Raw genomic sequence first — 25,745 nt, forward strand, 5'->3', positions numbered from 1 at the left:
AAAAATAAAAAACCATCAATTGCTTCATTTTACAAATATTTCCTGGCCCTCGCTTGTAAGGGCCTTGTTTGCGAGCTGGGACAGGAATGGGATTTTTGGGATGAGTTATTTTCCTCTCTTGCCGTGGCTGCTGCAGCCCCCAGAGGCACAGGGTGACCTGGGAGGATGTCACAGCTCCAGCAGGCTGAGGGGACAGCCACAGCTCCGTGCCCGAGCTCAGCCCCTGGGGAATGTACCCAAAAGCATTTTATCAACAGGAGAGCCCCAAAAGCCATTCTGGTGGGCACTGGGAGGGCACAGTTTCCTCGAGGGAGCCAGGCTGGACATCCCCAGGGATTTGCCTTGGGAGAGCCACAGGGAGAGAGGAACTGGCTCCTCTTTTTGGAGAACTCCAGGCCAGGCTGGACACTGGGGCTTGGAGCAGCCTGGGATAGTGGAAGGTGTCCTGGGACTGGATGAGCTTTAAGGTCTTTTCCAACCCAAACCATTCCATGAGAGGTTTTTAATCCCCACTTTGATGTCTTCGGGGAACTGGAAGCAATGCTGAAGGTGGAAGCCATCAGTTGGATGAACTCTCCCAAAAGCCAGATCCAGGATCCAGGATCCCTCTCTGACCACTCCCAGATCCATCACACACTCTTGGCCAGATCTCTTGGATCCAGAGAGATCCAAACCCCTGTCTGAGGGGTTTTTGTGATCTGAAAGCCAAATGTGATACTTTAAAAAGGAAAGAGGAATCCTGCCCTCCCCCACTGGTGCCAAGCAGAGCCTGGGATGCTGCCTCCCCTTGGAAAGAGCATCTGGCTGTTTGGAGAAATGAGAGGCACCACTGTTTTCTTTTGACTAATTTGATGATGTTGCAGTGCTCCGAGTGATGAAGCAGAAGGGAAGTTGCTGAGACAGCCCTTTCAGAAATTTCTCCAAAGCTTTTCCAAAAAGAAATTAAAGGGGAAAAAAAACAGCAAAAGGGAAGTTTGTCAGTTTGTCACTCGGCTCCTTAGAATTTCCTTGGCAGAAGGATCTCTCTGACTTGCCAGGCAGGGAGCACAGACAGCCCTGGCTGCTGCCACCCCAGTCTGGATGGATGATGAGGATGGCAGTGCCCACACCTCCCGTGACAGCTCTGGTGACACTGATAACATCACCCTGTGCTGCGACCAGGGACTGGCTCTCCTTCTCCTGGAAAACCTGAGCCCGGGGCTGTTTGGGAAGCTCACACTTCGGGAGAGAAATTCCTTCCTCTTGCCTCATTCCCTGATTTTTCCTTGGGAGAGAAATTCCTTCCTCTTGCCTCATTCCCTGATTTTTCCTTGGGAGAGAAATTCCTTCCTCTTGCTTCATTCCCTGATTTTGCCTCAGGAATGGCTGCACTTGCAGTGCTCCTCCTTGCGGTGCTTGGGGCTGGGATAAGCAGCTCTTGCCTCACCTTTCTTTTGCCCCATGGAAAACCACATCCCAGAGGGGCAGGAATTAAAATTCCCTAATTTAATTAATTTTAACTAATTTAATTCAATTATTTTAATTAAAATGAAAATGCTTCCTTCCCTGGGGCAGTTGGAAAAGGTACTGGCTGTAGGCTGGAGTGTTCAGCAAGGTCTGGACAAGAGCAGAGGGAGAGGGATGGGGCAGGAGAAGGGATTTGCAGGGTGCAGAGGATGGAGCAGAGCTCAGGAAGGAGGTGGGAATTTGGAAGAAGGAATAACTCCAAAATCTGGGATGCACTCCCTGGAGAGGCAACAGGGATAGCGGGAACTGCAGGGTGATCCAAGCAAGGAACAAGTGGGAGAGGGGATCTGGGACAGCACGGAAGGAGGAGGACAAAAGCCTCGGGAAGAACCTGTGGAATGATCTGGAGAAGATCCTGCAGCCTCAGAAAGTCCGGAATGTGCCCAGCACTGGGATCGGGGACTAATGAGCCGAGCAAGCTGCAGCCTCAGGGAGTCTGAAATATGAGGCTGGAACATGCCTTTGAGGAGGCACTGACACGGAAAGACCTGGGAACAGATCCAGGCAATCCCAAAGTCCCACCAGCACAGCTCAAAACTCAACCAGCACCGAGTGTGACAGCTCCTGTCCCTTGCCAGCCTTTCCCAATGAGCTCCTGCAGGATCCCAGCCTGTCCAGAGGAGTAAACCATCTCAGGTGTGCTGGGAATCACCCCTGGATCTTCTGTGGGACCAGCGTTTGTCTGCTGGGGTCACACACGGGGACATTGGGGACCCAGGGGGGCAAGGAGCAGCACAGAGCGCTGAGCCGGGAAGGGCGGCTTGGGGACTGGGCTGATGGGTTTGGGGTGTGTTTGGGATATATTTGTGTGGAATATGGGGTGTATTTGAGGGGAATATGGGACATACATGGGTGGAATATGGGGTGTATTTGGGGGAATATGGGATATATTTGGGGACAATATGGAATATATTTGTGTGGAATATGGGGTATATTTGGGGGGAATATGGGATATATTTGGGGGAATATGGGATATATTTGGGGACAATATGGAATATATTTGTGTGGAATATGGGGTATATTTGGGGGGAATATGGGATATATTTGGGGGAATATGGGATATATTTGGGGACAATATGGAATGCTCAGGTGTGCTGGGAATCGCCCCTGGATCTCCTGTGGCTCCAGGGGTTTTTCTGCTGGGGTCACACACGGGGACATTGGGGACCCAGGGGGGCAAGGAGCAGCACAGAGCGCTGAGCCAGGAAGGGCGGCTTGGGGACTGGGCTGATGGGTTTGGGGTGTGTTTGGGATATATTTGTGTGGAATATGGGGTGTATTTGAGGGGAATATGGGACATACGTGGGTGGAATATGGGGTGTATTTGGGGGAATATGGGATATATTTGGGGACAATATGGAATATATTTGTGTGGAATATGGGGTATATTTGGGGGGAATATGGGATATATTTGGGGGAATATGGGATATACTTGGGTGGAATATGGGACATATTTGAGGGGAATATGAAATATGTTTGGGGCAATATGTGGTATATATTTGGAGACAATACAGGATGTATTTGAAGGGAATATGGGGTATATTTGACAGGAATATGGGATACATTTGGGTGGAATATGGGGTATATTTGGGGGCAATATGGGATATATTTGGGAGGAAAATGTGGTATATTTGGGGACAATATGGGATATATTGGGTGGAATGTAGGATATATCTGGGGGAATATATAGTCTCCAGGCAGAAAATGCCTCTCTGGATCAGGTATGGAGTAGAGTGATGAGGAAGAAGCCTTGGCCAGGGGAGCAGGGGAAGGCTTTTCCCTGCCAGAGCTCCCTGGCCATTTCCAGAATGGCACAAACATGGAAATTCCAGGGAACCTTCTCCTTTCCGAGGTTTTAAAGTTTTGTGTCCAAGTGCAGAAGAATGAAGACAGATCAGAAATGCAAATGAAATGTTTTGAACAATACAAAGATATTTTGGCGGTCCTGAGGAAGGTGGGAGGAAGAGAATTTTCTCTTTGGGAACTGCAAATTTATAGGGTTTGTTCCAAGGCAAGCTGGAGCCTGAAACCTTGAAACCTTTCCTGAACTGAATTCCTGCTCTCAGCACACTTCTGCCTCTTGGGGCTGCTGCTTGGACTGAAACTGCCATGTTTCCATCATGCTGCTCATGTCATGGAAGAGACCTGGGAAGGAAAACAAACCCTGGCAACTCAGTGGGGAGGGGGGGGAAGAAGGAGGGAAGATGGGACCTGACAATCTCCCCAGAGCTCTGAGGGAAAAACAGACCTGGGTTTGCTGGCAGGGAGTGAATCAAACTCTATTTTTGCTTCCTAGCCCACGGTGAGCCTCATGGCAGAAATGCCAGCTCTCATCATACCTTGAGCCCCACATCTGTGCTCCTTTTCTGATTGCAGATGGCCTGAGCTGAGGAGCAGCTGTGGTCACTCCATGGACACACCCTGAGGGCACAGGGTGGGAGGAGAAGCCAGCAAGAATTCCCTTGGGGAATGCAGACCGTGGGGGCAGGGGATGGAGAGGAACTGATTGTGTCCCCAAAGCAAACTTAGCAAATCAATCAATCAATCATAAGATGGATTGGAAGGGACCTTAAAACCCATCCAGTGCCAGCCCTGCCACGGCAGGAGCACCTTCCACTGTCCCAGGCTGCTCCAAGCCCTGTCCAACCTGGCCTTGGGCACTGCCAGGGATCCAGGGGCAGCCACAGCTGCTCTGGGCACCCTGTGCCAGGGCCTGCCCACCCTCCCAGGGAACAATTCCTGCCCAACAGCCCACTTAACCCTGCCCATTTTGAATCCATTCCCCTTATCCTGTCCCTCCATGCTCCTATAAGAAGTCCCTCTCCATCTCTCTTGTAGGCTCCCTTCCAGTTTTCCTTGGAAGTACCACTGGAGAGAGGAGCTGGAAGCCCAAAGCGTCAGGTGTAGTTCGAGTTGGTTTTACCAAAGCCTGTCTTGAGCAAGAAGTTTTTGGCTCCCTGTGGACAAGCTCAGCCTTGTGCCATTCCCTCCTGCCCTGGGAATGCTGTCCCAGCTCCCTGAGCTGGATTGGATCCAACAAAGCACCTCGGGCTGGGGAGGTCAGCACCAGGCAGAGAGGAGACAGAGCAGGATCCATCCCAAACCCACCATCTCCAGCTGGATCAACAGCCAAACAGGCCAGGCTGGACACCTGAGGAGGTCCAGCTCAACCCTGAGTGAGGTTTTGCACCCTTCAGGGTGCAGGTAGAGCTCAATTCCTGTGCTGCTCCTGCCTGGAGAAGTCAGGGCTGAGCTTCATCCATCTGATAAAGCTCACTGGGGCTTTTTTGGCATTTCCTTGGCGCTGACAAACACTCTCCCCAGTCATCCACTCCCCTTTATTCCCTGACCTTTCTGCACTTCTGCCATCCAAGAAAACTTGGAGTGCAGGAGACCTTGAGGATGCCCTGGCTCTGTGTGAGCCGAGCTGAGGAGATGAATCATCCCCAGCCCAATCCCACAGAAATGCCCTTTGCCCTGCACAGCAGCTCCTGACAGCTTCTCCCTGCAGTGAATCTTTCCCACATCTCTGCTCCAGCCTGGGTCTTCTCCCTCACACCGAGTCCTTCCACAAGAGCCAGGCTGCAGATTTTCATCAAGCAGGAGAATTTGACTGAATAGTGGATTTTCATCCCCAAGGTATAGAGATTACAAAGACTTTATTATTATTATTATTAATATTAGGATATTGAAAACAAAAAAAAATTAGATTTTGGTGAAGCCCCCCCTTTGCTGCTTCAAGATCCTTCAGTTTAAATAAAATTATAGTGAAATCAAAACATTTCTGTTTAATCTCTGAATAAAAGAGACTCCTCAGAGTAGAATCACATTTTTCATCCCTCCCCATGGCTGGAGCAGAATTTCCTTGGAGGTCCTGCAGCTGCTGGGATGGGGGACATGGTTTGAAGGGTGAGGCTGCCCCTGTTCAATCCCAGTGTTTGGGATTTTGTCCTCTGGGGGCTTCGCTGGGCTGTGACCCCCAGAGCTAAACCAGAGGGGATTTTGAAGCCCTCCTGCACATTTTGTATCCAGTGCTGACCCTCTCAATGTCTCAATTCTTAAACTAGGCTTTTCCAGGATGGGATTAAAGCATGCACAGTCCAGACAGGTTTTTGGAGAGCATCCTGAGCTCAGGGGGTTAAATCACTTCCCATTGCACAGCAGATTTCCCAATTTTCCAAATCCCAACAATTCAATTGAACAATTGTTGAACAATTCTTGTTCAAATAGTGAAGAAGACCTGGAGAGTAGCTGTGGTGGGGAGGGGGTGGCAGGAAGGACACCCAGACACCGGCACCGAGCCCAGCAGATATTTTTTCCCTCTGACTCAGTGTGAGCACCCTAACAAGCTTTGAGTACCGTGTCCTCCACAGGAAACAGGAATAAATTGGGAGAACAAGAACGACATGAAAACAACTGAAAATAAAACAAGGAAGGTGGAAAACACAGAGGGAGTGGGTGGGACTGGGATGGGAGCTAGTGGGAGCTCAGCCTTGGCTGGGAGCCCATGGGGGGACCCTGCTGTGGCTCTCTCCTCTTGTTACTGATAAAGAAAAATGAACACAATGTTTTCCTTTCCCTAAGAATTGTCTATAGCAAGAGAACCTGAAATTACAGAGAACTTGGAATTACAGATCTTTCCGCGGCCGAGCCACAGATCTGCAGCTCCAGCAAACCCTCGGGGCTTTTCCAGCCAGTCAATAAGCGAGGGCAGCCACAACCTGCTGCAGCACTTGACACTGCTAAAACGCGTCTGGGGACTTGGGGAAAAGCAACAGGAAAAGGCAGCCCAGCAGTGTTAATGAACGGTCAGGAGGAGAGGGAGTTGGGACTGAAAAAACCCAGCTACAAACAAGAGCTTTGGAAGGGCCCCAGGGAGCTGCCCCGGCTCCGGAGCGCTGCGCTGCAGCTCAGGGAAACACTGAGGAAAATCGGGAGCTGTGCCACTTCCCCCTCCTCAACAGGACGCGGGGCAAGCGTTGTTCACATCCCTACCCATGCACACAGGTCCTGAAATAGCGATCTGGCTCCAGGAGGAGCAGGGGAAGATTCATCCTGGCATTTCCACAAGGACTGGCCATTCTGAGCTCTCGATAGAGAACATCTACCCCCTTCCCACCAGGCTGGTCCCACTGCCCTCGCCAGTCTTGGCTTCAGATGGAGCTGGACTGGGGCTCTGCTTCCCTCTCCCAAAAGGTTTGGAAGCTCATTTCTCCTGGGAAGCACCGTGCCTGCTGGTCCAACCTTCCTCTCCCATTAAAGTTAAAGCAGATTTCAACTGGAGAGCTCTAAAGCAGGACCACAAGGACAGGAATACCCTGGACCTTATTTGACATGTGGAGAAACTGAGGCACGGGATATTGCTTCAACTTAAAACAAATGGAATTGAGAACATGGAGCAGAGATTTAGCCCAGCCCAGCCCGTGATCCACCACATCACACAGCTCAGCTGTCCATGGCATTATTCCTGATCTCCCCAATTTCCCATGCTTACATCTTTCTTCCACAATCTTCTCCCAATTTTTCATCTTCCCCTCACCGACCACTTCCCCCTTTTTCACATCCCTTCCCCTCCATCTCCACCCTGCTGTGCCAGGCAGCAGCCAGCTGTGGAGAGGCGCTCACAGACACCTCGGGAAGCCAAAACCATCACGTTCCACCAAAGGTAAAAAATGTATTTAGGGACCTACCAGTCCACCTGGACTTCTATATCCCGTGTCTCTACCTTGGAGGGCGCATTTCCATCGCTGTCCTTACTGCTGCTCTTCAGCAGGTCCAGGACGGGCTCGATTTCTTTGAGCAGCTCGTTGTCTTCCACGCCGCCGTTGAGACAGGAGTGACCACAAGCCCCGTCCCTGGCCTTGCCGGCGTCCGGCCCTTTGCTGCCGGGAACGACGCCGTTAACGTGGACCACGGGCTCCACCTCCTTCCCCGTTTCCCTGGCCCACAGCGATCCCATGGCTGCTGGCAGCGGCTGCTCTTTGCTGGGAACGCTTGGGTTGGACAAGTCAACCGCCCTGGGAGCCGGGCACAGGGGTCTGGTGACACGGACGGTTTTGGGCGTCCCGTCGCCCGCAAAAGTGGTCTCCAGGTGAGTGGTGAAGCCCTCGGGGCCGCGCAGGATGAGGACCACGTAGGTCTCGGAGGCGATGCTTCTCAGGATCTCCAGCGCCGTCTCATAGCTCATGTCCACCAGGGGCCTGCCATTGACGGCTAAAATGATGTCCCCAGCCTGGATGAGGCCACTCTGCTCGGCAGCCCCGCCCCGGATCAGGTCCGAGATGATGACGGGCGGTTTGCTGACGCGCTCCTTCACCAGGAAGCCGAGGCCGCCCACCTTGCGCTTGAAGAGCCTCACTGAGATGACGTTGGGCTGGATCTGCTGCACGCTGAACACATTCTCTTCCATGGCAGCCCCCTCCTCCAGCCCGCTCTCCAGGACCTCAACACCCGCTGGGCGCAGGGGAATTCGCTGTCGGAGGCGCTTCCCAACGCCGGGGTGGGAAAGGGCAACTCTGGCTTTCGAGGAGCTGGACTCACTGGAAAACTCCCCTGGGCTTCGGCTGCCGAGGGGCTTCCTGCGGCATGCTCGGTGGCACTGCTCTCCGAACAGCAGAAAACCGGGAATGTCACCCCTGGGAAGGCAGGCTAGGAGCAGGGCGGGCAGGGCTGGGCATCGCCTGGAGTGGGAAACATTCCAGCTTCCAGTCAGCCGCTGGTCCCGCGCCGGGCAGAGAGGCGGAGGCAGCCCGCTCGCTTCACCGGCATCCCCGCCGACGGTGCGCGGGCTTCTTTATCTGGAAAGGAGGGGAAAAACCAACAAAGGAGGGAGATAAGTGAGGCAGGGCAGGCGCAAGTGCCTGCTGAGCACGGGGCTGGGCACGCCGCGGGCACCCCGTCCCCACAGATGTCACCCCCCCGCCCGGGCTGCGTTTGGGAGCCAGGCTGCAGCCTCGCAGCGCTCCGGGCTTTGTTTCCTCCACCTCCCCCTGCGAAAATCGGCACCATCTGTTCGGCGGGGGCGCGGGGGGAGCGGGGAGCCCTGGCAGGGCCGCCGGGCAGGGCAGGGCAGCGCTGGGCAGCCCGGCATGGCACTGCCCGCTCTGCCCACCCAGGGGGCTCGGCCGTGGCTCCTGCCGGCTCGGGATCCCCTCTCCGTGTGTTCTCCAGAGCATCCCACAACCTGCTGGGTGAGAACCAGCCCGGGGCCGAGCAGCCCTGCCCGGGAGGGAGCCTGTTCCGGAGGTGCCGTCGCTCCCAGGTGGCTCCAGGAGCAGCAGCCAGGGAACAGAAGAGGCCGCTCAGCTCCCCTTCCCCCGAGTTAGGAAAACACTTCCAAAGGCAACTGCTTTTAAGGCTGGCTGCAGGGATCAGAGCTCAGCTCCTCCTCTCCCCAGATTTCCAGCCTGGCACGGGGACAAGGAGGCGACGCTCGCCCTCCCCCGAGCCCAGCCCCGCTCCCGCACCAACTGCTCCAGTGGAGGGAAACCATCGCCGGGAGAGCACCTCGGAGCTCACCCCGCCCTCGGGGAGCCTTCCCCGTGAAGATGGGCACCCTGGAGCAGCCCTCGCCGGGCTCGGGCAGTCACAGCCCATTGGCTCCTGATGGGACCCTTGTTCTTACAAGCCACGCTTGGCTTCTGTCACTTCTGCTCCCAAAGCCTCCTCGCGCTTCCCGAGCACTTCTCAGATGCTCTGGAGAACGTTTCTCTCCAGGACTGCGCCCTGACACTTTGCATCGAGCCAGCACCTTCTTTTCTTTTTTAAAAGCGGAGTTTTGCGCAGAGAACAGAGGGCACATGCTCTGCTGCAGGCGCTGCCATGGCAAGGAAAGCAATCTTCTGCCTCCCCATGCCCAGGGCAGCATTGGCACCTCCAGCCCCCTCTGCCGGGAGCTCCCTCCACGCCCCAGATGGGACAAACAGGGATCTGAGGGGCAGGGCAGGGACCCCAGCGCCACTTGGGCACGTTAATCCTCATGTGAGGAACGCTGCTGACCCCAGGCTGGGCTTTTTACCAGCAAATTAAGGATAAAACAATTCGAGATCCATAACCCAAACCAATGGGTTTAACCCCTGTGGCCCTTCCCCTGCTGTGACTCGGCCCTGCAGAGCAGCAGCAGCAGCTTGCAAAGGGTTAAACACCACTGGGTCACATCCTCAAGAGCTAATTAGCACCCTAATTGCAAATGACACTGGATCAGGACCCCGGGATGGACTGTGCTGCCTCACGGGGCTCGGGCAGCAGAGCAGGACAGGGAAGGTTCCAGTTTCGGCGAGGATGGAGGAAAGCAGGAATTCACTTTTCCCCGACAGGTCCTGTCCCTTTCCTTCCCTCCTACTCCTCCATCCCTTCCCCATCCGACCCCACTTTCCCAGCCGAGTTTCCCCCTTCCCCATGCTCTTTGGCATTCACAGGAGCCGCTTCCTTCTCCCTGCCGGGCTCTGATTTCCTGACCTGCTCCCCCACAAGGTGACCGCCACCATCCAGGCAGGGCGCTGAGTCACACCAAGCTTATCCTCGTGGGATGAGGCCTCGTGGGGACAAAGGTGGCTTCGGGAGCAGCCAAAGTGCCACGGGAGCAGCAGCTCCCTGCCAGGGCCAGCCCTGCTCCTCACCCTGGGTGAGCTCTGTGTGTGCATTGTGCCCGTCTTGGCGGGCAGAGCCACCTTGGCACCGCCTGGCACGGGTCCCTGTCACTGCCAGGGCACCCAGCCGCTCACACGGGCAGATGTTGCACAGCTGGAGGGCACCGTGGATGTCCTTCAGCCCCGCTCGACCTTACAGCAGGACTTGCTGACCTCGCTGGAAAGAGCTGAGGAGCCCCGGTGTTTAAACCCTCACTCTTCTCCCAGCAGGAAAATTTGCAGCTATTTCCATGGAAAAGGTTGTCATTTCTTGTGTGTGTTCAGCCCCAGCCTGCAATCCCACTGGCATTTCTATGTGCTCATTGTTGCCTGCCCTCAAACCCACTGACACCTCAGCATTCCTTAAAAAGGGATGAGAAGAAAAAAGTAGATTTTAAATGGTACCTCAACACCAAGAGAGACCAGAGATTTGTCCTTTACTTCTGCTGCTGCTCAGAATCAGGAAGGTTAGAAAAGAGCCAGAAAAGAGAGGAACAGGCAAGGAGAGGGAGGACAGACAGGCTTTAAACCCCTCAGCCTCCTGCTCCTTTAGGGAATAACTGGGTAAGGATTTTCACAGAGTCATGGCATCATTTACATTGGAAAATAATCCTAAAGATCCTTGAGTCCGATTATTTTCCAGCTGGAAAGGTTTGCACAAACTGAGACTGGAGAGAGGAGGGAGAGGGAGAAGTTCAGGGAGAAGGGAGACACCAGGAGGGCTTGGAAAACTCCCCCAGGAGGGTCAGGGCTCTCCTGTCCCACTCCAGGGTGTCCCAGGCCTGATTCCAGAGGGGACATGCTTCAGATGGAACCCAAGTAGCTCAACCCTGTGGGTGGCTGAGCTGTGCTGAGCTCTGTGAGCCCACAGATTCCCAGCTTTCCCTCCCAGCACCATGAGGACTCTGATTTATGGACCCCCGAGCCAGGTCAGACATTTAAAAGCTACTGGGGGTATCAGGTCTAACTCCTTAAAACAGTGAGAGCATGACGGGGTTTCACCAGGGTAGGAACACTTATTTCACCCCAAAAACCAGCCAGGAGATGAAAAATCCATCAGCAAAGCCAGGCTCAGCTCCCTGTTTGGAATAAACCCAACCCCTCACCCCCCTTCCCGTTCACCCCACCCGGCACAACCCGAGCAGAACGCACGAAATGCATTTTAATGTTGCCAAGACAACTGTGTTGACAAAACCCCCCTTTTTCTGTAGCTGCCAGAACCAGGGTTTTGTTGTAATTTGGAGTTCAGGACTGAGCAGATTTCTGCACCACGCCTGCCATTCCTCTTTTGCTGTTTCCTACAATATTTCCCCGGCGCCTGCGGTGTGTGGCTCCAACAGAATTTAGATAAAAGCGTCAATTCTGCCGCTCGCCCCATCTCAAACTGATGTTCTTATTAGGGCTTGGCCCATCTGTAAAACCTCAATTCCGCCACCATCAATTTTCTGAGAGGCTTGGAATTACACCAGTGACTCCAGTGTGACAAATTGGAGTGGTGTTAACACACCGCCACTTTGTCCTGGAAGACAAAATAGGTAGGGAGGAAATAAATGAGAAAATGCCACTTGATGGATGGTCTGGTGGTCCAATCGCAGCATGAGAGGGGAATTGGGGCTCCATTTAGGAAAAAACAAAAGAAAAAGAAAATTTAAAAGTCACAGCAGGTTGGCTGGAGCTGTAATAGCTCAGGAGCTGCCAGCCAGCATCAATAAAGTCAGGGATGGAGCTCCGAGTCCATCCAGGAATAAACTCCTGGTCCTTTTCAGCCGCTCATGTCCCCTCCTTTGCTGCTGTCACCCCAAAATCCTTCTTGCCTGGCATTAAATCTCCCAATAAATCCTGTTGGCAGTTGTTTTCTAAGGAGTGACTCGTGTCCCTGTTTAAAACCCTCGGGAGGAGATCGTTCTCCTTGTGGCACAAGCCCCTGACACCCAGGCAGATCCCAGGAATTCTGCCCCTGAGACAGCTCTGGGATTTCCTGAGCGCTGTCATCACCCCTCTCCAACACGGGAAGGGGCAGGATTGGGATTCCTCCCTTCCCCAGGGATGAATCTGCCACATGGAGCCAAGGCAGAGCTCTTGGCATCCTCAGGGACATGCCAGGGGAAAATTGAGGATAATTTGTTCCCCCGAGTTTCTGTCCATGCTTTGCATTAGCACTTGTTGCCATAGTACCAACAACAGCAGCAAAGTTCTCCAGGGGCCTCCTGGGACCTGCTCCTTGTCCTACAAGGGCTCCGACTCTAATTCCAGCAGGACTCAGTGGGGGAGATGATGTGGAGTTTTCTGCCTCCTGGATTTGCTGAAGGTGCTGCCGGTGGGAGAGAGGCTGCTCCTTGGAAGCAGCACCAGCCTCGTCATCCTCACCCCTCCAGCATCCCTGAACGTGGATGTGGCAAAAAACCCACGAGTGCATGTGGGAGAGGAATGGAAATGGACCCCATTGATCCCAGAGGTTTTCCTCTTCCCTATGGAAGCTAAACCAGCCCCAGTCCCCATCCTAAACCAGTTTTTCCCCATGCCAGAGGAGAGGATTTTGGCTCCCTAAGCCCCTGCTCCTCACTGCTGGCATTTGGGGCAGGCTGTGACCCCAGGGCCAGCTCGGAGCCCTGGTCCCAGATGTGGCAGGGCAGCTCCATCTTGCTGCCTGCTGGGGATGAAGGATAATCCCTGCTCGGAGGGCACCGAGCTCCCCAGCCTCTGAAAGCAAGGAAGAGCCTCACGTTCCAGCACGTCTGGAGACGTAAGCCTGAAACTCTGGAAAATGGGATTAAGACAAGCTCCCCTAGAAGGGCTTTGCTGGATCTCCTTAAGCAATTCAGGATTGTCACGGAGAGGAGAAGCCATGGAAAGCATTTCCCTGGCATCATTGCCCCTGTTTTTGTAGGGACGCACACAGAACCTGTGAGTTGCCATGCTCCACATGCAGAGCCACCACCCTGGTGACATCTGGGCTTCCCACAGCCACACGCCGAGCCAGATCCCGCACGGATGGTGACAACCCAGGTCCCTTATCACACACAGCCCATCAGGGCTCATTTGGAACGAGCACGATTTATCCAGCCTCAGCCAGACAGTGGCTCCCAGGCCTCTTCGGGACACAATACATTTATTTTTGGAAGGATCAGATTGCATCTATAGATTTGATTTAACGCAGAGATAGGATCGGAGCAGTGGGAGCAGAACAAAGGCATCTGAGCTCTGCTCGGAGCCGCCTCTCCAACCCGGCCCCTCGTTAGTGGGGTTGGGTTTCTTTAGGGGAAAATTGATGGTATCAACAAGTATCAAACAATATCCTCGTTCCTCGGGAAAGGTAAATGCTAATCTATGCGAGCTGAGCTCATGTGACTTATCAGTTACTAAAAATAGTTGTTTTCAGGCACTGATTTAGGGATTCTGGCAGATTTCCTAAGCCTTTGTACAGACACACCACTGAAATGGAAAAGACAAAATACACAAGCAAAGCAGGGAGGGGGGGAAAAAATCTGACAGGGCCAAAACGGCCCCTGAGGGTGAGGGAGGACCCAGCCCTCCCCGTGAGCAGCCACAGAATGTTAATTCCAAGCGAGGATTCCGAGGAGGATTCAGCCCAAACCCCTCTGCCTAAGATGGCCTCTCGCTCACAGCTGTGGTGCTAGCAGGGGGAATACACAGAATCCAAGGGGCAAGAGGAATTGTCCCTTTCCTGGGCTCCAGAGGGGGTGTGAGGATTCTCCCAGGGCGGGTACCTGAGCAGGGAAATACCCCCTCCAAGCCCACGGCTGCGGGGGAAGAGACTCCGCACCCGGAGTTTGTTTGCAAACATTTGAAACTGCAGAGTCTGTGCCTGAGTTTGTGGCGTCTTTAAGGAAATATTCTGGGAAATACAAGCCGGGAGAAGAGAGAGGGAGGAGGAAATTGCTGATGCAAACCTAAATTCTTGAAATAAGGCTTCCCCACTGAGACCTTGAGCAGAAAATGATAACCAGCAAGGGGTGCAGGTAGAAATTCCTGGGAGAGTGATTTCCCCCCTGCTCCCAAAGCCTCCCTGCAGCTTCTGTGTGATCATCCCTGTAGATTCCCGTCTGCCACAGCCGCTGGCACTTGAGAATGTGGGTGAGGAAGAGGAGCTGATGTTTGAAGCAGCCAAGCCCCCTACTGCTGCAGCTGTCCCTGCGATCTCCCCCGTCCCCGGTGCCAGACAGCCCCTGCTCCCCGGCAAGGGAGGAAGGAAGGAAGGAAGGAGATGCTTCCCCTCCATCTCGGAGAGAGGCGGATCCGCTCCTCGGGGACTCGGCAGATCCTTGTCGAGTCGCCTGCCAGAATTTCCTCCCGACAGTCATAACTTGGAAGCGTCGGGAGAAAATGTCTGCACCTGGGCTGCGGGTGCTCGGCCAGCGGGGCAGGGACCCGCGGCTGGACGGGGCAGCGCACACCCACCCCCGCACCAGATGTTCCAGATGTGCCCGCACAAAGAGCTCTTTTCCCCTCTGCTTTGCCAGTAAGAACCAAAAGCTTTCGGCTGCGAGCCCAGCCGAGGCAGCAGCAGGGCAAGCAGGGCTCGTCCCCTCCGATCCCTGCGGCAGTAACTCCCCGCCTGCATTCCCGGCTCGTCCAGAGGACCTGCGAGGTCCTTGCTGGGCAGAGGGAAAGGGAACGATCCGGGCTGAACCCCCGCTCTCCCTAAAGGACAGGAACCAGCCCCCAACAGGACATCCCGAGGGCTGGAGCCGCACTGGGGAGTCTCCTCCCCATCCCGGGCTGGATGGGGGTCTTGCTTCCACTGCAGTGCCCGGGGACAGTGAGGACACCCTGGGGACAGCTGGGACATCCCAGGGACAGGGCAAACAGCGAGGGCAGGACCTGGCGTGGGCCACTCCCCACCCCAGCGCGGGGCTCGGTGGCATCTCCCGCAATGCCAAGCCCTCCCCGTCGGGGAGCGAAGGCTCGGGAGCTCCGCCGAGTTCAGCACCCGGGACAGCTCTGGCGACCAGCTCACCCACCCGGGACACCGCCGCTGCAGCCCGGACAATGCCGCCCGCCTCCCGGAACCGCCTTCTCCTGGGAAACGGCATCCCCAGGGAAAACTGCCCTTCCTCGGCAGGCTGACATTCTGCGGAACTGCCCCCCTGTCCTCCCCAACACGCCCCCGCTGACCCCCCTTCGGGAAACGGCGGCTCCCGCTCCCTGCCCTCTCCGGAGCGATCGCCTCCGGGCAGAGTGCCGCCTGTCCCGGGCTCGCTGCCCGCCTGCCACCCCCGCACTCCGTCCAGCTGCCCCCGCCTGCCCTCCCGGCCGGGCACACCGCGTGCCCTCCCCCGGTGCCCCGTCCCAGCTCGCTGCTCCGGGCTGCGGGGGAGGCACACTCCGCTCCCCGCCGCCGCCTCCGCGGGGCCACGGGGCGAGCCGGGCTCGGAGGCGCTGGAGGAACTTTGCGGGGTGCGGAGGGAAGGGGGGGGACACCCACAGCGTGTCCTGGGCGTGGGGGGAGAGTGGGAGCCGCGTCTCGGCGGGGCCACCCGGAGCAGCAGAGCGGCTTTCTCCGGGCACGCCCCACGCGTGTCCCCGCTCCGCGGAGCCCGGCACTGCCAGGGCTGGGGTTCCGCCGCCGCCTCCCCTTCTCCCGGCCGCGGGCACGGCGGGGCCCCGGTGCCCAGAGGCGGCGGTGCTTCCGACGGGGCGCACGGCACCGCAGCCCCTGTAAAGTTTCCCGGAGAAGAGGCGCCCGGTGCGGGGCTGGGGGCACCTACCGTGCGGCGGAGAGGAGCCGTGCCCGGCCCCGGCCCCGCGGCCGGCCCCGCATCCCTCCCGGAGCCTCGGCAGGGACGGAGCCCGGCGCGGCGCTGGGCTCGGCTGGGCTGGCAGGGGGGAGCCAGTCCTCGCTGCGCCCCTTTATCCCAGCATCACCGAAACGAATCCGCTTTGACGTCCAACCAGGGTTTTTATGGGTGTGGAGCGAGCCGGTGCAGCCCTCATTAGGAGACACTTCGCTCTCCAAATCATACATCTTTTATATAACCTCATTTCCAGCGTGGCTTTTCTCCCCCCTCCCTCCCCTTGCCGGGGGAGCATCGCCCACCCCCCCAACTCCCCCACCAATTAAAGAGCTCAGAGACACCCCCCGGCCCCCACTTGTTGCTGGAAGCTCCGCTTCACCCCCCGCGGGCCTGACTCAGCCTGCCCCGGGCGAGCGGGGGGCTCTGCCTGCCCCGGGGGGCAACGAGGGGCTGAGTGGTCCCCAAGCCCCCAAGTCCCCGCCCAGCCCTGCTGCAGCCACCACATTCCTGTCCCCAGGCAGGTTATGCTGCAGAAAATCCCGCTCTTCTCCTGCCAGCCCGTGCCTGCTCGGTGCCCAGGGCAGACACCACCATTCCTCCGGGAGCTCCCAGCGCTCCCAGCCCGGGTCCAGGCGCTGCTGGGACATCCCCGCGCCTCAGCTGCCGGAGCTGGCCCTGGGCTGCACATGGGGCAGGGAACAAAGGGTCTCCTCACCCCATTGCCCCTCCTGACTCTTCATCTGCCCCCAAGGCGGCCCAGAGCAGACCCAGGCTCGACATCAGTCTCCAGCCTTTGCGATTGTGCTCATTCCCATGGCAACAACAAACACACAATTATAGATATATAATATTATATAAACCCAGCGGGCTCTCGGGCAGGGCTGTGAGGTTCAGCCGCTCCCAGCCTGCTCCGAGCCCAGCAGGCAGCTCCCACCGGAGCAGAGAGAGGTGTCCTGAGCCTGGCGAAGGTGCTCAGCCCCTGGATGCCCGGCAGCTCTGGTGCCACCCAGCCCCCGTGCCTCACCAGAGGCAGGCAAACAACACAGGGCGCAGCAGGCGGCTCAATTACAGAACTTCCCACGGCGAAGGGGAGCGGAGCAGCCCCGCTCCTGCCCGGCGCACCGGGAGCTGTGCAGAGGTGCAGAGGCGGAGAGGACGGGCAAATGCAGCAGCAGAATCGGGGCTGCCTCCCCCGTTCCGCCCCTCCTCACCGAGATAAGGCTGTAACACTGTCTGGGGCTAAGAAAACGTGATTCTGCCTGTTCAGAGCCAGGTGGACTAATCTAAGAGCAAGCTACCCAAGGACATCTGCACTAACCCAGCGGCCGGGGAGCGCTGCCCCGCGCAGGGAGCAGTGGGCACACAGCGGTGACAAAGGACTTTGTGACCCGGGAACGGACTGGCGATGGGCAGCTCAGCCCGGGATGGGCAAAGTCCAAACCCTTCTCCTTGCAGGGCTCACAGCTTGGAGCCGTAGAGCTGCAGGGCTCTGTGGGCTGGAGCAGTTTTCCCTGGATAGGGGTGCAGGCAGACGCAGACTCATGCAGGGCTGGTGGCTGTGATGTCACCTGTTTGAGGGGACCCTGCACTGCCAAAGCCACCCCAACACACGGCCACCAGCACCTCCTGCTCCTCCTGCCAGCCAGGCAGATCCATCCGAGGAAGCAGAGCCCTGATCCAGGGGAGCAGAGCTCCCTGTGCCACTCTGGGACACGGCTTTGGCAGTCCAGACCTCCCATCCTCTACCCGCAGCGGGATCCCAGCCCAAGAACCAGCCCAGACCAGAGCTCTCCTCATCCCTGGACCTCATCGTCCGGGGGCACGGCAGCACCTCCTTCCCCACGGGGATTGGAGCGGGACCACGCTCGTTTTGGGATAACAGGGAGCTCTGCTGCTGCCCGGAAATCCGCGTGAGCCAGCAGCAAAGTGTCCCCGTGGGGAGGGAACCGGCGGCCTGCGCCAGGGAGGAGCCCCAGGTAGCCTTTCCCTCCCGCTGGAAGCCGTGAGTCAGCCGGGCAGGGAAGGCTTGGAGGCTCATTAACAACTACTGAGGAGGCAGAGGGTGGGCTGTGAATGGAGAAGGTGGAGCGAGACCCTCCCCAGCACAGCCGCACCACTGAGCCCCTTCCCCGCACAGCTCCTGGTGTGACAGCCAAGGCTGCGCCTTCCTCCCTCCAGCAAAAAGCGTCTGGGGAGAGCATTTCTCCGCGGGGAACGTGCCCCTGTCATCCTGCCTCACCCTCCCTGAGCACCCCAGAGAGCAGCCCCCAGCTCTGGAGGAACCCCCCCATTCCCAGCCCTGCCCAGCCAGCCTCGTCCATGGAAGTTGCTTTCTCCTTTCCCACAGCTGGGAGCCAATTCGGGCGGTGCTGCCTGGGAAGTTATCCCCCAAAACTGCTCGGGAGAGGGAAGAGCCGCCTCCCCGCCCCTCGCAGCGCTGCTGCCTCGTTCCCCCTCTCCTCTGGAAGCAGCTCAGAGGTTAGGGATAGAAACCAAATATAAACCCAGCGCTTAATGCCCAAATTTCCTTCCCACCCCGCCGCTCCCGCTGCTTCCCTCTGTTGCTGCCCTTCTCCCTCACCCACCTCTCTCAGGGGAGCGTGCCGAGGAGCTGGAGCCGGATCCCTCGGCCGGAGCTCCCAGCAGGCGGGATCCGCCGGGAATGTGCCGCTCAGGGTGCTCGGCTCTCCCTAAGATCCTTAGGAACGCGTGGCCTCGGCGCGGATCACACACACGATCTCCGCGGCTCGGGAGTTACTGGGCTGCTCTTTCCACGCGGCTGGAAATGCGTGCGGCAGGGGATTAAAGCCCGCGGACCAGGGGAAGGGCTGAACATATTTATACCAAAGCTTTAGGAGCTGCGGAGCGGCGCACACCCCGCACACACGCGCACAGCTGAGAGCGGGGTCTGGCACTGCCACTGCGGCGATTTGGGACAAATCCCAGGATTGTCTGCCCGTGCTCCAGTTTAGAGCGAGCGCCGATGCTGGGCTTTGCCTAGAGGTGGCAGTGAGCCTTCGCTCTTCGCTCTTCCCTTTCCCCGACCCCCGGCACAGCCCGGGAAGTCGCGGAGCTCTGGCGGGCTGGGGCAGGGTTGCTGTGACCGCACAGGGGCAGGAGGGACCCGCTGGCCCCTTCGGAACCCACCCACCCTCTTGGGATTCCTTGGCATCGGCCCCTCTGCACGGGGCAAAGGTTGGGGCTCATGGAAGCCAGGTTTGGAGCGAAACTGGGGGTTTGATCAAACCCTTAAAACCTGGGAGTTCATGGCCAGGGCAGGTCGCTTTTAAAACATCCTGGGCCAGGTCCCAGTTCCTCCCTCCCCGCCACATTTTAGGGGAAAATTTGTCCGCCACCTCCAGAAGCTGTCACAGCCCTCAGTGACCAGGCAGAGCTGTGACAACGCAAAATACCCCAGCACAAACCCCAGTATCCAACAAGACACCTGCAAACCCCACCAAAAGCCACGTTTATGTCCCAAATCTCCCCGCCCTGGGGGTCAGAGTTGGAAAACTCTGCTGGAAAGATTCCTTGGGAGCTCCTCTCCTCCTCCTCGGCACGGGGTGGGTGATGAAGGGTGATCTCTCTCTCTCACACGTGGGCACACACGCACGCAGCAAATCTAATAAAAAGATATTAGTCCGAGAGAATTTGGCTCCTGGCATTCAACTATCTCGAGCTTCATACAGACACCAAAGAAATGAGATTATGGGAGCACACAAACAAGAAATTCCAGGGGGATGAATTCATGTTTCATCGCTGTTACAGGGCAGGGAAGGACCTGTCTGTCTTCCCTTGCATTTCTTTTAAAATTCTACTTCAAAATATGAACCCACTCTCTTCAAAAGTCACATTTCCTCCAGCCCCAAGCCCTGCCACCTTCCCATCAAAATCCAAATTGCTCTCATTATCATTTTAAGGATTCATTGAAGGGCTGACAAACACCCCAAAGTTCAAGGACTCCTTGTAAATCCGGGGTGTAATTTAGATTAAAAAAACCCGCTTTGAAACCTCTCTTGGCAGTCTGAAAGGGGCTGGAGTCACTCCTGGGTTATTCAGATGCAAACCCTGTTTTGAAGCACGAGTGGCTGAGCTGAGCCATCCCCAGCAGCTGGAGGCTGGGGGCAGATGCTTCTCAGCAGCAGCAGAGCTCCACGACTCCACTGGAATCAGCGGAATCGAGATCATTAAAGCCGGCTAAAACCAGCCGGTTCCCAGGATTTTGTGCCATCTGAGTCCCTGTTTCCAGCCCCTTCCTTCCCAGTGGGATCAGGCCCCCAAACGGCACCTTTGAATCTTTAGATCAATTGGTGTAATTACAAACGAGGAAAATCGCTCTCGTGTCAACCTTAAGCAGTAAATTTCGAGGTTTAATTATTATTTTTTTTTTTCAACGAAGTGACACATTTCTGAGGGCTGTGGCTTAAAGACTCTTTTGAAAAGCCCCAAATCCCTAATCCGGAGTGAAAAGTTATCGCTGGAGCACCTTGGGGTGGGTGGTGACAAGCACAGGAAAGGGCCGGGGCTCTGGGTAAATAGGGCCGGGGAGGAGTGGAGCAGCCTGATAAGCCAAATCTGCACAGCATTCGCTGCAAAAAAACAGCACAAAGCAAACCCAAAAGCACAGAAACAGCTGCTGCCGACTTCTTCATTTCTAAAGAGGAGCAAGGAGGGAAAAAATAATATGATAAAAATAATCCACCACGAAGCAGCAAAGTCCCTCGGTGCTGGCCTGCAGGGAGGAGGCTCCAATTCCCTGCTCCAGACCCACTCCCATAAAATGTATATTTTATTAAAAATAAAATGTATATAAAGTGTATCAGGGAATACACTCCAGCAGGGAATTTGGGCATCCCACGAGGAGGAGGGAGCAGTGAATAGGGTTACGTGGGATTTTGGGGAGGAATTGCTCTCTGGGAGCATGGAGAGAGGGGTTGGGATGGAATTCCCAGAGCAGCTGTGGCTGCCCCTGGATCCCTGGAGTGTCCAAGGCCAGGCTGGACGGGGCTGGAAGCAGCCTGGGACAGGGGGAGGTGTCCCTGCCATGGGAATGGGATGAGCTTTAAGCTCCTTTCCTGTCCAAACCATTCCATGATTCCAGGTCCCAGCTTCCTCCAGCCTGGATGGAGCAGCAAAGAGCAAGGAGAAGGTGACCATGAGGAGGGCAAATCCCAGCTCCCAAATTAATCACACCCAGCAAAATAATAATAATAATAATTTAGAAAAACCCTTGAGTGATGTTCACCTCCAAATCAGCCCCGTTTGGCTGATTCCAAACAGCTGCCATGGAGCTCTCCCAGCCCAACTCCCAAAAAAAGCGGGACAAACAAGAACTCAAGAGAAGGAGGTGTCAGATTTTCCTCCTTTTTTTCCCCAAATCCAACAAAAAGCCTCTGCTCAGCCTTCCCACCAACCGAGGACAAGTTTGCAGATGCTGTGCCAGGAATCTGGATTTATTCCTGGCACGGCTTTAATGGGATATTAACACTGCTCGAATTTGAAGGTATTTAAACTTCTTAGCCCCCCAGACCACTCTGCTTTGAGCCAACAAACACCAGCCTGGCCAGGAGAGCTGAGCACCAAGCCCCAGAAGCAGATTTGGACATGCCAGACCCTAAAAAAACTCAATATAAATAAAAAACTAGAAAAAATACAATACTATATCATAAATATACAGTATACATAATGTTTATATATACCATATATCCTATATAGTATATATAAATATATAAAATATATTATATAGTATTATATATAATATTATAATACCTAAAATAATATAATGATATAGAATAATAAAATTTTTAATAATGATAATGATGATGATAATGATGATAATGTTGTTGATGCTGCTGCTGCTGCTGCTGTTAATAATAATAATAATAATAATAATAATAATAATAATAATAATATCAACTCGATATAGAGTTTTTTGGCTACCTCCAGACACAGTCCAGTGATTCACCTGGGAGAGGTTCCCCACAGCCAAATCCTGCCCCATGAGCAGCCCCTGGGATCTCAGGCTGGACTGGTCCCAGGAAAGGGAGGGAACTGGAGGGAACTGGGGTCACTGGGGTCACTGTGAGCCCCATCTCTGTGTGGGGCTGGAATCTCCAAGAAGGCTGATGGAGATTTTGCCTGGAGTCAAACCCATCCCTGCCACCCCTTGTGATTCCCAGGGTGGATTCCAGCTCAAAGCCCAGCTCCTGGGTTTATCCCCCACGTTTCAGACACCCTTTTCCCACAGCTCCCAAACCCATCCTGAATTTAGCTGGATTGGCCAGGACAAAGCCCATAGGGATAAAGCCCATGGATGCAGGATGCTCCCTCAGGAAAGGGAGACCAAAGGGATCCCCAGAAAGAAAAACAACCCCAAACCTTCCAGAGTTTTGGTGCTGTTGGAGAAGGGAAGTTGTCCCTGTGTTTAAAATCTGGAGGATTTCCCCCTCTGGACACATCCAGGGGGAGATGGCAACTCCACCAAGGGCTGGAATTGCTGCCCAGAAATCCCAGCTGCTTTTGGGGGGGATTCAAGGATGTTTTCCTCCAGGATATTAGCACTGAGGATGTTTATCCCCAGGATAAATCCTGGGCAGGGAGAGGATTCCTGATGCCTGGAGGTGTCCAAGGCCAGACTGGACAGGGGTTGGAGCAGCAAGGCCTGACACATGAGCAATGCCATGGTTGGCTCTCACAATTAAAAGGCAAATATCCTGTATACATGTTAATTTTATAGATTTATAGTTATGTTTTACCCCCTTGTGTTGCTATCAGGGGTGGCTTGGGTTTGGGACATTTGGGAGGGTCACTCGTTGCTATGGCAACCCCTGAGCTCCAATCAGGATTTAAGGCAGAGATCTCCAGCACTGGGCAGGGAAGGAGGAGTCCATGGACAGAACTTTGGGAGGGGCCAAAGGGTTAAAAGGCTGAACCTCCATTGTGTGGATGAGCACGTGGTGGGGAAAATCCTCTGCTCCTGGCAGCATAATAATTTCTCTATTCAGTCTTCTGTTGTGTTTTTGATAAAGTTTCAGTAAACCTTTTACATTTTAAAGTGAGCAGCGTTTCTCACACTGGGGTAGTGGAGGGTGGTGGATGGGATGGGCTTTAAGGTCCCTCCATCCCAAACCATCCATGATCCCATTCTGGGCACCCCTGGATCTCCCTGTCCACCACTTGCACCTGGATCCTCTGAAAAATGGGTATTTTATGATTGGCTTTTCACAAATATTAAAATGAATATTGTATGTGCTATGTTACAAAGTTGTGCTGTATTAATTTTGTTAAGTAGCGTGTTAAATATAGTTTTAGGTTATAACATAATGTTAAAACAGAAGCTATGCTGTGTAAGATACATTTTTTTTAAAGATAGGAATGAGGTACTTGCACTGAGATAGCAGCCACAGGACACCTAAATCTTCCAGAGAAAAAGAATTTATTGCTCCCTTATCAGAAGAAACAAACTTCTCTCCACCTTACTCAGCCCTGAAGACGCTGTCAGGATTCAGAGGAAGAAGGTGACACTGACCAGACAGAATCCTTTGTTTGAATGGAATTTATGCATCATGTATGAGGTGTATGAATATGCAACAGGCTATTGTTTTTAAGGGTTAATCCTCTGTTAACGTGGGTCCTTTTTTGGGCTTATTTTGCCCAGATAGAAGTACCTGGACCGTCCGTAAATCTTTGTTTTTATTGTCTCGTATTGTCCTAATCCTAATTGTCCAAATTTTTATTACTCTAATTACATTACTATTTTTACAACAATTTTATTACTATTAAACTTTTAAAATCTTAAAAACAAGTGTTTGGCCTTTTTCATAATCCCGTCCAGTCCGTGGTGGGAGGAGGTGAAATCCCGGGATATCCGGTTTCTCCCTGCCAGGAAACCCGGCAGGGGCCCGCCTGCTCTGACTTCCAGGCTTTCCTTAACGCCCTGCAGCTCTTTGGAATGGCTCCTTCCAGGCTGGATCCCGGGGAAAGCCTGGCCAGGGGGATGGAGCCCCACAGGCTGCACAGACCCAGCCCCACCATTTTTTTCTGGGCCAGTATGGGATAATCAGGAACAGGAGGGAGGAGAGGTGCTCAGGATACCAAGGAGAGTGGCACCCAAACAACTGTATTTTATTTTATTTTATTTTATTTTATTTTATTTTATTTTATTTTATTTTATTTTATTTTATTTTATTTTATTTTATATTTTTAAAATTTTATTTTATTTATTTTATTTTTTAAATGGAATTTTGTTTACATTTTATTTAATTCTATTTGATTTTATTCTATTTTTAAAATTTTATTTTATTTATTTTATTTTTTAAATGGAATTTTGTTTACATTTTATTTAATTCTATTTGATTTTATTCTATTTTTAAAATTTTATTTTATTTATTTTATTTTTTAAATGGAATTTTGTTTACATTTTATTTAATTCTATTTGATTTTATTCTATTTTTAAAATTTTATTTTATGTTATTTTTCATTTTTTTAGATTTTATTTTTTGTTATTTTTAGCAATGTTATTTTCCCCTCCTCATCCCAGGGTGTTTTGCAGCAGGAGCAGCTGATGGGCTGGAAAAAGCTGGGAACTGGGAGCAGGAGGTGCCCATCCATGCAGCCCGAGGGAGGGATTGGAGGCTAAAAACACAGAAAAGAGGAAAAACAACCTCACAAAGAACCAGGCCATCTTGGACCAGCAAAGCACTGCCCCATGAAGGGCTGGAAAAGAACCAATTCCTCCCCAATTCCCATTTAAAAAATGGGGGGGAAAAGGCACAGAAAAGATCAGGGTTTGCAGCACCCCCAGGGCCAAACTTCAAAGGGAAAAATAAAAACATCCAAACCTTTTTCTTTGTTTTCTCACCTGGATGAGAAACAGAGCCCAAGAGTTTCCAGGACCACGAGGAATTTCTGGAAAACTCTCACCCCAGTGGAGCAGCACAGGCAGAGGAACCTTTGGCAAAGCAAAGGCTTCTGTTTGTCACCCAGACAGAAAAAATCAGAGCAAGAAGGACCAGGAAGAAAAGCAACAAACCCTGAACATCACCAGGATCAAGCAAGGAAAACGCTCTCAGTAAATCCTGGGTCTCTCCCTGCCTGGAGCATTCCCAAGCCCGCTCTGCTCCCCAGGGAGGCTTCTCCATCTGGGGTGAAAAGAGAGAAATTTGGGAAGTGTGTGGACACCGGCAGGCTGAAGGGGGAGGGGTGGGGGATGGCAGAGGCTGGGACTGCACTGGGACCCTGCTGGGACCTGGGCTGGGATTGCCCAGAAATGCATCCAGCCCTGGGCCAGCTCAGGAGGGATCTGGAGCTGCTGGAGAGAGTCCAGAGGAGGCATGGAGCTGCTCCAAGGGCTGGAGCCCCTCTGCTCTGGAGCCAGGCTGGGAGAGCTGGGGGTGCTCAGCTGGAGAGGAGAAGGCTCCAGGGAGAGCTCAGAGCCCCTTGCAGGGCCTGAAGGGGCTCCAGGAGAGCTGGAGAGGGACTGGGGACAAGGGATGGAGGGACAGGACACAGGGAATGGCTTCCCACTGCCAGAGGGCAGGGATGGATGGGATATTGGGAATTAGGAATTGTTCCCTGGCAGGGTGGGCAGGCCCTGGCACAGGGTGCCCAGAGCAGCTGTGGCTGCCCCTGGATCCCTGGCAGTGCCCAAGGCCAGGCTGGACAGGGCTTGGAGCAGCCTGGGACAGTGGAAGGTGTCCCTGGCCATGGCAGGGGTGGAGTGGGATGTGATTTAAGGGCCTGATGATCTTTGAGCAGATCCCAGTCCCTGCCAGGAGTTTTCACCTGAACCCCACAGTTTTCCCAGACCAGGGATCCTATTCTCCTCTGCCCTGGCTTCAGCCAGTGCCAAAAGTGT

At 54.3% G+C, this 25,745-nt stretch overlaps 1 protein-coding gene across 4 annotated transcripts in view; it reads right to left on the minus strand.

Annotated features, from left to right (window-relative positions):
- The window catches only part of NOS1 (nitric oxide synthase 1), a 76,738-nt gene that overhangs the window by 38,681 nt on the left and 12,312 nt on the right, over positions 1-25,745 (minus strand). For 2 of the 4 annotated variants that reach the window (XM_041420471.1, XM_041420470.1), the window contains exon 2: positions 7,197-8,303. In XM_041420471.1, coding sequence (XP_041276405.1) covers positions 7,197-7,915 — 719 coding nt within the window. In that variant the 5' untranslated portion in view covers positions 7,916-8,303. Of the gene's footprint in view, positions 1-7,196; positions 8,304-18,474; positions 18,590-25,745 lie in introns of those variants that run through there. The other 2 variants (XM_041420472.1, XM_041420473.1) reach the window with 2 other exon arrangements.

This window comes from Onychostruthus taczanowskii, unplaced genomic scaffold, assembly GCF_017590055.1.
Source record: "Onychostruthus taczanowskii isolate IOZ18803 unplaced genomic scaffold, ASM1759005v1 scaffold64, whole genome shotgun sequence".
NCBI classification, from domain to species: Eukaryota; Metazoa; Chordata; class Aves; order Passeriformes; family Passeridae; genus Onychostruthus; species Onychostruthus taczanowskii.